Raw genomic sequence first — 12,992 nt, forward strand, 5'->3', positions numbered from 1 at the left:
CTTTTTTTTTAAACTTGTAAATCTGCCGTGTGGAGACGCTGGCATGGACAAAAACATAACAGAAGACGCAAAAAGAAAAAGCTGCTGGATTGGGATTGCGGAGTGGGTTTATCTGCTGCAAAGGAAGGCCTTGCTGTGTTTACTTTGGAGGGGAACAACGACTTCAAGTGCAGGCGGGACACGACCTTGTGTGATTTGGACTGCTGTTCGGGAAAACATCACAGTCCAGTCCAGTCCGGATGGGACAACATTGAGGACAAAAAAAAACCCAGAAACACAAACTACTGAGGGTTTTCGCTCATTTCCATACATTAATGTATCTGTGGGGGACCGCCACAATTACATTTGGACCGCCACAAATAGATTCGGTGCTACTTTTGGGATTTTTTTCAATAGATTTGGTGCTACCTATTTGCCCAAACACATTATAATGGGACTGAATGTGTAGCATACACTAGATGGCACTACTATGTAGAGCCAACAACACACAAAAAAATAAAGTAGGGCCAAATCTACTGTATCTGGAACAGATTATTTCCCATGGGAAAAAGAGTTTCGCAATTGAAGCAAATCAGAGGTGGAACAGTTAGAGGTTGCACTGCGTCTCAGGGATGACCATTCCAACGTTTCAGGGTGTGATGAATGTCTCAAAAAATAAAGAAACATCATCTGTAAGATGATGACAATGCATTCCAAACACTGTAGCCAAGAAGTGTTTGCTGCGTCCGACGTTCTGGCCAACAGCAAAGAGGAAGTAAACACAAAAAGGTGGAATTCCAGTCTTCTGCTCAAGTAAATCAATCGCACGTCACATCCAAGTTTCTTTCAATCCGTGCAAGTGTCTTGCAGCACAACACGCTCGCGTCTTAAAAACGATTTGCTGTTTCTCCAGCGACAATATCTCACTTGTTGATGGAGCGAAAGCAGCCAAGTTCTCATTTGCTTGTTTCCAAAACATCAGGAGGAGAAGCCAGCTTCCCCTCATGTGTCCAATCAATGGCAGAAATGGGAAATAGAGAATGCGACAGGGTCGTAACCCCGTGAATGAAAACACTGAAATACTCCCTCACACACACACACACACACACACACACACACACGCACACGTCCTCCTACTCTTTCGTTGCTACCGGGTATCTGGCGTATAAACACAGCGCTGAAAAAACATTAGTCTAAAAGTCTGCAGGTTTACACTATAGCACGCCACACTGCGATGCAAAGGAAGTCAAGCCGCAAAAGCCGGAGCACATTTCCACATGTGCGAACTCCTCGACTTCTTATTGGCTCCGATCAGGGCCGGGAAGGTAAAGACATCTCTTTGGGATGCCGGCGGGGTGACAAAGTTTAAGTGTGAAACCAATCTGGAGAGTTTGAGGGTCTGGGAATGAAGCTTCATTATGGCAGACACTCCACACGAGGAAGGAGAAGGAGATCGCCTCCGCTGCCTGAAGGCAAAAGTGAGAGAGGGAACATCTGATATTGCCGTGGAGGCCTCAGAGAATATTAGGAGAGGCTTAGCTAACTAACAGCCAGGTAATCCTTCACTGCAACGATCCACCACCAAGTAGGTGCTTCACTTACACTCATAAATGAATTCTAAAGCAGTTTGTGTCCACAGAAACACTCACTGGATAAGACACACCTGCGAAAAAAGCAGTGCGTGGCCCGCCACAGATACATTTGGACCACCACAAATAGTTTTGCCCTCGCTCATAAACACATCATAATACACCTGAGTCACGACGTCTAGCAAAGAGGCTTGATTTGAATTAAAAACAAAAAACACACAAAATGCAAAATTACAAATTGCAAAATGTTCTGTATTCAGCAAAAAATGAAATACAATATTTTATATAAAAATTATAGTTATTTTTTTATTTGAAAAACATACCAAATTATATTTTTGGATAAAAAAATAAAATAAAAAAATCACAGAAATTTCCTGCATTTCTTTTTATCAGAAAAAAAGTTGCTTTTGTTACATTTTCTTTTGTTTCCTATTTTTTTCTTAGCTTTTTGGATAAAAAAAATTCAAATTGAAAAAAAATCTGTATTGGGCAAAACAAATAATAATAATGAAATACAATATTTTATATAAAATTATAGTTTTTTTAAAAAAACATACCAAATTATATTTTTTGATTTTTTTTTTTAATTCTTGCAATTTTTTTTATCAGAAAAACAAAGTTTTTTTTTTTTTATTTTTTCTTATAATTTTGGATACAACAAAAACAAATGTCAGAAATCAGAAATCAGAAAAACAAAGTTACTTTTGTTAGATTTTCTTATATTATTTATTTTTTTTGGGGGGGGGTAAAACCAAAACTAAACTGCATTTTTAAGAATCAGATCAACAACGTTACTTTTGTGAGATTTTTTTATTTCTTATCTTTTCTTATAATTTTAGATTTAAAAAATCACAGAAACTTTACGCAATTTTTAAAATCAGAAAAACAAAACTTTTGCTTTTGTTAGGTATTTTTATATGAATAAAAAGAGAAAATATGGAAACAAAGCATTTTTGAAAAACAGATTTTGTTCCCGCCAGCTCAAAAAGAAATGAAGCTTTTAAAGTAAAAGTGCATTTGTAGAAGAAGTGCATGAAGCGTCATTTGTGGCAGCCCGCCACAGATAAATTTGGACCGCCACAAATGTAGCCAAAACAAATACACAAAAAGCGACTTGCGACAAATCTAGTGGGGAGATTTTATGGAGAGTTTAACAAGAAAGCACGTGTCGCTCTTCTCAGCAGATGCCGCTGTGGGCCCCTCCCCCATCTAAAAGCCCTCTCAGGCGTTTTTTGAGGGGGAAAAAAACAAAAACAAAGGTAAGAAAAAAACATACAAAAAACTAGGATATTTTTCCCATAGGTTTCGTACATGCAATACAGTAAGAAAAGTAGGTGAAATTTGGACAATTATGTCATTTTGCCACCCCCCCCCAACGCAACCCTACACAGCCACAAATAGATTGCAGTCCTGTGGGAAACACTGTGAATTGTGTGTTGAAGATTTTACACACATGCCAGGCTCCTACAGGTGTGTACCAGATTTCATGATGATTTGACTAAACACCACCCCCTCGCATTCCGAGTGTCATTGCAATGGAGCACATCTGTGCCGCAGCAAAGTGAGAAGTGTTTCTAATATTTTGACCCCAAATATGGCAGCCAAAGTGCAGTTTGACACCACCACAATCATAAACACACGGATCAATACCCACTGATCATCACTCATCTCTCTCATGTCAGCATTACTGTCCTCAATCTGTGCAGGTGTACCTCATTTACTGGCACACATTTGCTTTTCATTTGAGCCTGCCTCAAAAATGTGCGTCACCTAATGAAAACACAGCCCAGAAGCTTAAGTTTCACCCTCCTTTGCCCTCAGCATCTTTTCAAGCAGGCTTAAGAGGTCGTCCAATTTTAATGGTCACTTATTGTCCTGTGGAGCGCTTCTCACTCATATAATGCAACACCCTGGGACCACCCCCGGTGCCAAAACAGCCCACGGGGCCTGAAATAGAGCCCGGAAAGTAGTTCTGGCACACATATATCACACACAGACACTAGAAGACCCTTTAGACACCCTTTAGGAAGTCATCCAGGGCCTTGAATGTTGAAGCACTCATTACTGCTCACATGCAAGCGGAGGCACATCCATCACGGATTGTAACGCTAAATGCTCAAGAACAAGCCTTCTTAGTCATGTCCGACAAAACGATGGTTTAATAAACTGCAGAAGAGCAAAGAAGGAACTGAATTAATGAGCAGACAAATGCATTAGGTGGCTGCATTGTACTGTATGTGTTACTTGGACACCCTCCATCGATTCCAGCATGGATCTCATTATTCCATCCAAATATCCCTCAAGCAGATGCCAACACTTGAGTTCATGAACTCTCCCCTGACAAACACATGAAATGCAGCCAAATAAAAAGTGGCTTTCCTATGCAGGAGGAGAAGTGAAAAGGTTAGCTGTGTACTCACCTCGGCACGCTGCGTTCTGGGCTGGCTGGCGTCCGTCTCGATGGCGTAGACGTCCACCAGATAGAGGTCGGATCCCTTTTCCCTGTCGAGCTCCTCGGCCGTCTGTATCACTCCGTTGTGGCGTCCGATGGTGAAAAGTCGCCCCACGGCTCTCCCGCTGCTGCGTACCGCCACGATGTAGTACTCCACTTTGGTGGCGGACCCCCGCGGGCTGGAGGCGTCCAGGGAGATGACGTTAGTGCCCGGCGGCTGGCCCTCTTTGAGGATGGTGATGTATTTGGGCTGCGTGAACACAGGACCATCTAGACCCTGCAGAATGATGGTCATGTCCGTCCTGGAGGTCTTACGGTCACCGCCGTGGTCGGTGGCTGACACCGTGAGCGTGTAGACGAGTCGGGAGGGCACAAGTTGGGAAGCGAGGCGGATGTCGCCGCTGTACCTGTCCATGATAAAGGTGTCCGAGTCCCCTTCCACAAGCTCGTATTCCACTTCCCCATTTTCCCCCTCGTCAGGGTCAACTGCCACAACTGTTGTCAGGATGGAGCCGATGACGATGTTGGGCTCTGCCACGAGGGCATTCTGTGATACAAAGGTGGGAATGTTATCATTGAGGTCAGTGACCCATATTGTCACATTCTTTAGGGCAAAACGGCGGAATTCAAAGGGCACGGCCTGGTCAGTGGCCTTTACTGTCAGCTCAAAAAGATTGGAGAACTCCCTGTCAATCTCCTTGCTGGTGTAGATGAGGCCAGAGCTCGGGTCAATGCTGAAGTGGCCTCCTCTGGGGACCTGCTGGACGATGGAGTACTCCAGCAGCCCGTTGATGTCTGCATCTGTGTCATGAGCCGTGATGGTCATGACGGAGGCCGAGATGGGAAGGTTCTCAGGGATGGATTTGAAAATGTCCCCGGGCGTGAATATGGGAGGGTTGTCGTTAAAGTCCCTCACGTGGATGATAATGGGAATAGACGAAGAGCGCTGTGGTCTGCCGTTGTCCCTCGCCGTGATGTTGAGTTTGTAGAAGGACTGCATTTCGTAGTCCAGCTTTTTGAACAGAAAGATGCTGCCGGTGTTGGGGCTGATGCTAAACGTGCCGTGATTGTTTGTGGCGGTGATGCTGTACGTTATGTCGGCATTCTGGCCCGAGTCTGCATCAGTTGCCGTCACAGAGGCCACCAACTCGCCTATCCTCATGTTTTCAAGCACATCCACAGACAGGGAAGATTTTGGGAAAGTTGGGGAGTTGTCGTTCTCGTCCAGTATGCTAATGCTAAGCATGCAAGAGGAGGACAAGGGCACACTGCCAGCATCAACAGCTATTATTTTCAGTGAATAGGAGGATGTTGACTCATAATCCAACTTTCCGACTAGAGTGACTTGTCCAGAGCTGCTTTCGATGCTGAATTGTCCTTCCTCGTTGCCCTCAGCAATGCGATAATGAACCAGTCCATTTTTGTTCTCATCTACATCGGAGGCGGAGACACGCAGCAGTTGGGTCATGTTCTGAGCTGACTCAGAGATGGAGGCCTGGTAAATGTCTTTGGTGAACTTGGGCGAGTTGTCGTTGATGTCTTGTATGTAAACTTGCACTTTGGCCTGGTCTCTGAGGGGCCTGGGGAGACCCTGGTCCGACGAGACGACAACGAAGCTGAAGGCGGCGGCGCCTCTTTGTCTCATGAGCGACTCGCGATCCAATCGCAGCGTGCTCCTCAGCTCCCCCGTGATGGCGTTCAGCTCAAAGTTGTGCTGCGGAGTCTCAAATGAGTATCTAACGTCACTGTTTGGACCAAAGTCCTTATCCTCGGCGTAAACGAAGCCCACCAGCGAGCCCCTCTTCTGCTCCTCCTCAAAGTGAAACACATAATTGGTGCTGTTAAAGAGGGGGCGGTTGTCGTTGACATCGTCCAGGATCACGCTGACATTGACGGTGGCACTAAGCGGCTCCACGGCCTGGTCTGTGGCCACGACCACTAAGTTATACCTGTCCTGAAGCTCTCGGTCCAGTTCTGTTTTAATGTACAACTGACCGTCTGGAAAAATACCAAAGATGTCACCAGTGTTGCCGCCGACAATGTCATACATGATCTCCCCATTGAGACCAGAATCTCTGTCTGTGGCCTCCACTTTGAAGAAGCGGCTGTTGACAGGCTCCGCCTCGGAGATGGCGACCTCGTAGGAGAGCTGGTCAAAGACGGGCGAGTTGTCGTTGACATCGTAAACGCTGACGATGAGGACTAAGCTGGAGGTGTGCCTGGGGACCCCCGTGTCTGACGCCAAGACCTCAATCTCATACGATGTGGTGGTGACCTCCAGCGGACCGGTCAGCGTGATGAGGCCATGCTTCTCGTGGATGTGAAAGAGGCCTTTGGGGTTTTGCTTGAGGCTGTAGACCACCACGCCGTTCGTGCCCTCATCGGGGTCGGAGGCTTTGGCTTGGAATATCACATGACCTGTGCTCCAGTTCTCCACCGCGCTAACATGCTCCACAGAGTGAATGAAGTGCGGAGCGTTATCATTCAAGTCCTTCACTGTGATGTTCACAAAGGCCTCTCCTGTGATGTCACCTGCTCTGGCTACGACCTTAAGGTGATAAAAGGCCTGCTCTTCTCGATCTACCTGACTGGATGCTGTGATCTGACCTGCGGCGTTTACTGTAAAAAGACCCCTCTGGTCCCCTGAGGTGATCAAATAGGAGATATTAGAGTTAAGATCAAGAGTGGAGGCTGACACTGTCCCTATAACTGTCCCGACACCCACATTCTCAAACATGACAAAGCTGTAAACTCTCTGGCTAAAAATGGGGGGGTTATCTTGCGTATCTATTACAGTCACGGTCACAATGGCGTGGGTGTGCGAGCGCAAGCCGCCGCCATCTGCTGCTGTCACCTGCAGCTGATAAGTAGTTTTCACTTCTCTGTCCAGCGCCACTAGAGTGCTGATTTTACCCGTGTTGCTGTTAATGTGGAATTTGGATGTGTCTCCTGCTGTGATTATGTACTTGACCGTGCCGTTACGACCCAAATCGAGGTCTGTGGCGGAAACAGTGGTGGCATAAGTGCCTGGGGGCTCATTCTCTTTCACATTAGCAAAATACTGCACAGGGTAAAATACAGGCCTATTGTCATTGATATCCCTCAGAGTGATGTTGACTTTTCCAAGAGAGTGCAAAGGAGGCGTGCCTGCGTCTGCCGCCTGGATGTGGAGCAAGTAGGAGGCCTGATGCTCCCTGTCTAGCTCGGCGGCTGTGCTTAATCGCCCCGACACGGCATCCAGGCGAAACAGCTCCCGGACGCTGGCTGGCGTCTCTGCATCAAATGAGAACCGGATTGTTCCATTCTCTCCAAGGTCATCATCTGACGCAGAGAGCAAGAGCAGCTCAGCGCCGGCGGGGGCGTGCTCCACCAGAGACACATGATATGTGCTCTGTGTAAAGGTGGGCACTTGGTCGTTGACATCAGTGATGCTGACTATCAGTTTAGTGTACGAAATCTTAGGCTGCAGCCCCTGGTCTTTGGCACTAACGTTAAGCACAATTTCGGATGTTACCTCCCTGTCCAACAAAGCGGCGCTGGTAACCAGGCCACTGTTCTCACTAATGGAGAACCAGCCCAAAGAGTTTCCAGACACAAGGGAGTAACGCAGGTTGGCGTTCTGCCCTGAGTCGCCATCTGTTGCAGAAACGCCTTTAATGTAGCTGCCTTTAGGGACGTCCTCACTGATATCAACCCTGTACAGCGCCTCCTGGAATATCGGCGGGTGATCATTAATGTCATTTACAAATATAACTAAGCTAGCAAAAGACGAGCGCGCCATGGGCCTGCCGTTGTCTGACACTGACACCGTTAGGTTGTACGAGGAAATTCTCTCCCTGTCCAGAATGCTGGCCACTTTGATCAGACTCAAATTGGGCACAGGGGACGTATGCACTTCAAAGTGTCTCTGCTCGTTGCCCCCTAAGATGGACACAGAAATGTTACCATTAGCGGTGGGAGAGTCGGAGTCAGACACGGTGAGCAGAGCCACCACGGTGCCAATTTGAGCATTTTCATCCACTGAGGCAAATTTGGATGTAGTGGGGAAATACCTAAACTTCACCACGGGGTCATTATCGTTCACATCTAACAGCTTGATGGTGGCCTCAGTTCTGCCCGACAGTGACGGCACCCCCTTATCAACTGCGTGAATAGTCAGGGAGTATTCTTTCTTACTTTCATAATCCAAACTCTGCTTTATGATAATAGTACCTTCTTTAGGGTCAATTTGGAAAGGCGTGCCCTCATCTAGAAAGTATCTGACCTCGGCATTAGTCCCGTCATCCTGATCTGACGCCGTGATCTGCAGGATGCTGGAGCCCACCGCTGCATCCTCAAACACACTCGCCTGATACTGCTCATGCTCAAAAACAGGCGGGTTGTCGTTGATGTCTTGAATGGTTACATTCACCTGCAGGTAGCCAAACTTTTTGGGGTCCCCCTTGTCCTCCACTTCGATCAGGAGCTGGTAGAAGGGAGCGACTTCCCTGTCTAAGCCTCCTGTTGACACCAGGTGCAGGAATGCCCCCTCTCCGCTGGGATTGACTGTAATATCCAAGCGGAATTTCCTTTGCTGGTTGCCTTTCACTATTCGGTAGGTGGTGTGGTCCACGCCGTTACTTCCAATGTCGGAGTCGGTGGCCGTGTCCAGGATGACTTGCCTTCCGCTGCTGGCATCCTCCTTGAAAGACACCACGATGGAAGCGTCCGGGAACACCGGTGCATTGTCATTAATATCCAAAACGACAATCCTGACCTCCGTGGGGTAGGTGGGCTGACTGGACAGCACCACCACGTTGATGACATCACTCTGCAGCAGCTCCCTGTCGATGACGGACGAGGTGGAGATGACCCCCGTGGTGGAGTTGATGGCAAAAAGTTTGTGGCTCTCACTGAAGCGGTACGTGAAGCTGGCTCGGGTCTCTATCTGGCCCACGTAGGTGCCCACGGGCTGCTCCTCCAGCACCTGGAACTCTTGGCGGACTTGCGTGGACGCCGAGTAGCGAGACAAAGTCCATAGGAGCAGCAGGAGCGAGTGAAGCCGCGGCGAGACGCTGCACGAGCGCGCCATGGTCAAGTCAGCCAGTCCGGTCCTCCTTTCGTTGTCAGACACAGTCCATGCCGATGATGCATCCACGCTAGAGCATTGTATTCCACACGGGACGTCTGCACACTTACGCGCGGATCCGAGCAAATTGCGTGCGTGTGTGCGCACTCATCAATGCAAGAACATCCAAAGAAAGGTGAGAATCATTCCTGCAACGTCAGCAAACTTTGGAGTCCAAACGCCAGTGGAATAAATTCATTTCTCCAAGCCGCGTAAAGTTGATCCAGCGTGCAGTCAGGAGCCGTGAAGTACCGGTCCACTTTGTGCCTGCAAGTCCCACTAAAGTTGAAACAAAGCTGGAGTTGGAGCAAACTCCCTCCCAGCCGCGATCCCATTGGACGGCCGCTGCTCCTTGTGCGCGTACGCGCCGCCTCCATCACTTTCTATTGTCACACACGCACACGCACACTGCTGACGCCCAACATAAGACGTCAATCATGTGGACAGCCGGTAAAGATGCGCTATAATAACACTCAATTCATCCCGAAACAAGCTTCCATTCTAAAAATAAAGCAAAATCAAGCGAAAGAACATTGCAAACACATACACATTAAATGCGTTGCTCTAGAACCTTCTACTAGCGTGAAAAATCCTCCTTTTAGACTGTTCTACTATTCTTGCTGTCATTTCCACATGATAACAGTGAGTGTTTAGCTTTGTGGGATTATTCACAGCAAAGACAAACTCATACATTCCACAAGTTCTTAATTTAGTCACAGGTCCAGCTGATGATTGAAATATATGCTTTTTTTTAGTCTAAGTATGTCCAATATAAAAGTTATTATTTTGCTAACTTTTGGACGCCAGGGTCTGATGGTCCGAAATGTTGGTGAGCACCACCATCTAGCGGCCATATTGGGCAACTGTCTCATTCAGAGCTTTGCTGCCAAGCAAAAAACCTGCCGTTGCATGCATAGTCGCCTTAATTTAACAACATTTATTGGTGGTAATTTCAATAAAGCATCATCCTATCGCACGGGTGTCCGGCCCGTGGATGTTTTTTTCAAATATTAATTTGTTAAATACATTTATTTCTTATTTACATGGGATATTTATTGCATGGAAAATGTAATGATTTCCCAAAAAACTTGTTAAACAGTAAAAATTGAAAAATCAGCAGTACTTTCACATAAATAAAGTCAAAATATTTTATCGTATTATAATGCTATTAAAAGCAATTTGACGAGAATAAACTCGTAATATTATGAGAACAAATAATGTCATTTTAGTAGCGGAGTAGCATTATTTATATTTATATTTAAAGAACTGTATTATGAGGAAGAAACAAAACTAAATAAAGCTGTGATTTTTGGAAAACTTGGATGGGGAATAAGGTCAAAATATTATGCAAATGAAGGCATAATATTACGAGAAAAAAAAGTTGAAGTAGTTGGAAATTTTAAAATAAAAAAACAACAGAAAAATGAAAAAAAAAAAACAGCTGTAATTTTAAGAAAATAAAGCCAAATATCAGGAGAATAAAGTCGCATTCCAGCAAGGAAAAAGTCACAATTTTACGAGAATAAACTTGCAATATTTTGAAAAAAAATGTCATTTTAGTAGCAAAGTTGTGTCATTTATATTTTTAATATTTTGTTATATATTATAATGATTTTTATTTTAAAAAAAAAACGTTATAAGTCATAATATTTACAGACAAAATTTACAAAGATTATTTATGAAGAAAGTTTAATTATTGGAAAAAAAATTAAAGACGCATTTTTTATATATATATACAGTATATAACTTGTTAGCATATCTACATGTGCTGCTTTACAAAATATCAAAGTGGCAAAGTCGCATCCTTTCATTTTTCACCATGTGGCCCTCGCTGGGACCCCTGGACTAAATCGTTTTACATGATCATATCTGAACTGACACCACAAAAGATAATAGAAACTCTAAACAACTTCAACATGATTAATACCACAGTATGTGTGTTAATGTGTCACTTTATTTCACGTGTACTTCATTTTAAAAGCGTTTTGGCTTTCTCGTGGCTAGTGGACAGTAGTTTCATGACTTGTAATTCTCTACCATAACGCTGGAGGGCAGTGTTTTCCTGACTATAGTTAGCATACTGCCTATTGAAATCGTAATTACTTAGATTACCCGTTAGTGGAAAACAATAAAGACGTTACTCCCAACACTGATCACAAAGGTAATAATCTTCATTTCATAAAAATGATAATTCAAGCTAATTCCAGCAGTGAGTGTTACCTAACATTTTGTTTGATGTCATGGTGAGGCTGCTGTCTGTCTGGATGCTAAGTAGGACAGCTAAGGGACAGCTAATTGAATTACAAAGTGGGCCGGACTGTGGCGCGAGCTGACATGGACGAGGCCGAGAGAGCCTCAAAAGTAGATTAGCCGCCACAGGAGACGTTTGGCTAAACCTGATTAGCCAGCCAGCTAAGCTGCGCAGCTCCACGGATGCTTTTGATTGACAAATGGGGGGTGTTGTTATGTTTGTGCTAATCGCCTTGAAGCTCGTAGACACCACATCCAGGAACAGGCTCGGGAACAAAGATATAAATGACAGTTTGAATTTTCACTAAAGACCAAAACTACAAATGCACAGATGTAGATGACCCATATTATCGTACTTGTAACAACTTAAAATAAATGTATTAATGTATGTGTTGTCCTTGAGCGGGGTTAGGGCTAGGGCTAAAGGTAAGAGCTAGAGCTAGGGCTAGGGGTTAGGATTAAGGGTTACAGTTCGTGCTAGGGCTAAGGGTTAGGGCTAGGTCTAAGGATTAGGGCTAGGGGCTAAAGCTAAGGGTTAAGGTTAGAGCCAGGGCTAGCGCTAGGGGTTAGGATTAAGGGTTACAGTTAGTGCTAAGGATTAGGGCTAGGGGCTAAAGCTAAGGGTTAAGGTTAGAGCTAGGGCTAGGACTAAGGGTTGGGGTTAGTGCTAGGGCTAGGACTAAGGGTTAGGGTTAGGGTTAGTGCTAGGGGCTAGTGGTAAGGGTTACAATTAGGGCTAGGGCCTAGTGCTAAGGTTTAGGATCCACTTTTGACATACACACTGTAACGCTGCACTTCTCCAACGTAATAGATGCCATATATCACATACAACAACGTAACATTACAGTGTGGGACAGGAGGAGACAAATGTTAGCAACACTAGCATAGCTATGTGATGCTAAAGTGCTAACATTGTACTCACATTTTAACAGCAACATCATGTTAGGTTAGCCTATTCGCTGAAGAAAAACAACATGATCAAACTTAAGAGCTCCCACGTCTACAGCTGACAGACAGGTAGTTGTCAGAGCTTTATTTCAAGATGTGTAGCGAAGCCTGCTTTTTGTAAAAAAAAAAAAAAAAAAAAAAATTCATTTATGAAAATGAATTTTCAAGCTGTGATCTCATGAAGTCACAGGATTAGTGTGGGTGTTTTTTCTATGACAACACGTCAGGAGCAGTCAGGCTTTGAGTGTTTTGCTGAAGGACAAGGTTAGACCTCACTGAGGCGCTCAGACCGACCTTGCCCCTGCCTGAGCTTCCACGCACGTCCTCCTTCTGCATGTGCGAAAATGACTTCAGCATACAAAAAACTTCATGCATTCTCAATAATGTTTGCCTTTCAGGCCAAATGGGGAAATCAGACGCAGTGGACTCATAAAGTTATTTTCCAGACTTTTAGTTCGAACTTCGGGAGGAAGTAGGTCGGTCCTGAGGAGCCTGGTTGCCGGTTCGACACCAGTCTATACACCAAACACCTAAACACAGAACATGCAGAGTCTCCTCGTCCAACAACAAGTGTTTCTTTTTTAACAAGCAAATCACCTCAAGCGCATGCAGACGTGTTTAAGTGGTACAGGAAAGGAGGCACAAAAAGGCGATTGTTTGGGTGTGA

The 12,992-nt window shown here is 45.2% G+C and overlaps 1 protein-coding gene across 2 annotated transcripts in view; it reads right to left on the reverse strand.

Moving 5' to 3' along the window:
• The window catches only part of fat4 (FAT atypical cadherin 4), a 114,601-nt gene extending 105,198 nt beyond the window's left edge, over positions 1 to 9,403 (reverse strand). For both annotated transcript variants that reach the window (XM_054791420.1, XM_054791419.1), the window contains exon 1: positions 3,989 to 9,403. In XM_054791420.1, the coding sequence (XP_054647395.1) occupies positions 3,989 to 9,091 (5,103 nt within the window). In that variant the 5' untranslated portion in view covers positions 9,092 to 9,403. The remainder of the gene's footprint in view (positions 1 to 3,988) is intronic.
• Positions 9,404 to 12,992: the final 3,589 nt, after the last annotated feature.

The sequence above is a fragment of the Dunckerocampus dactyliophorus genome, chromosome 11, assembly GCF_027744805.1.
Source record: "Dunckerocampus dactyliophorus isolate RoL2022-P2 chromosome 11, RoL_Ddac_1.1, whole genome shotgun sequence".
Lineage (NCBI taxonomy): Eukaryota > Metazoa > Chordata > Actinopteri > Syngnathiformes > Syngnathidae > Dunckerocampus > Dunckerocampus dactyliophorus.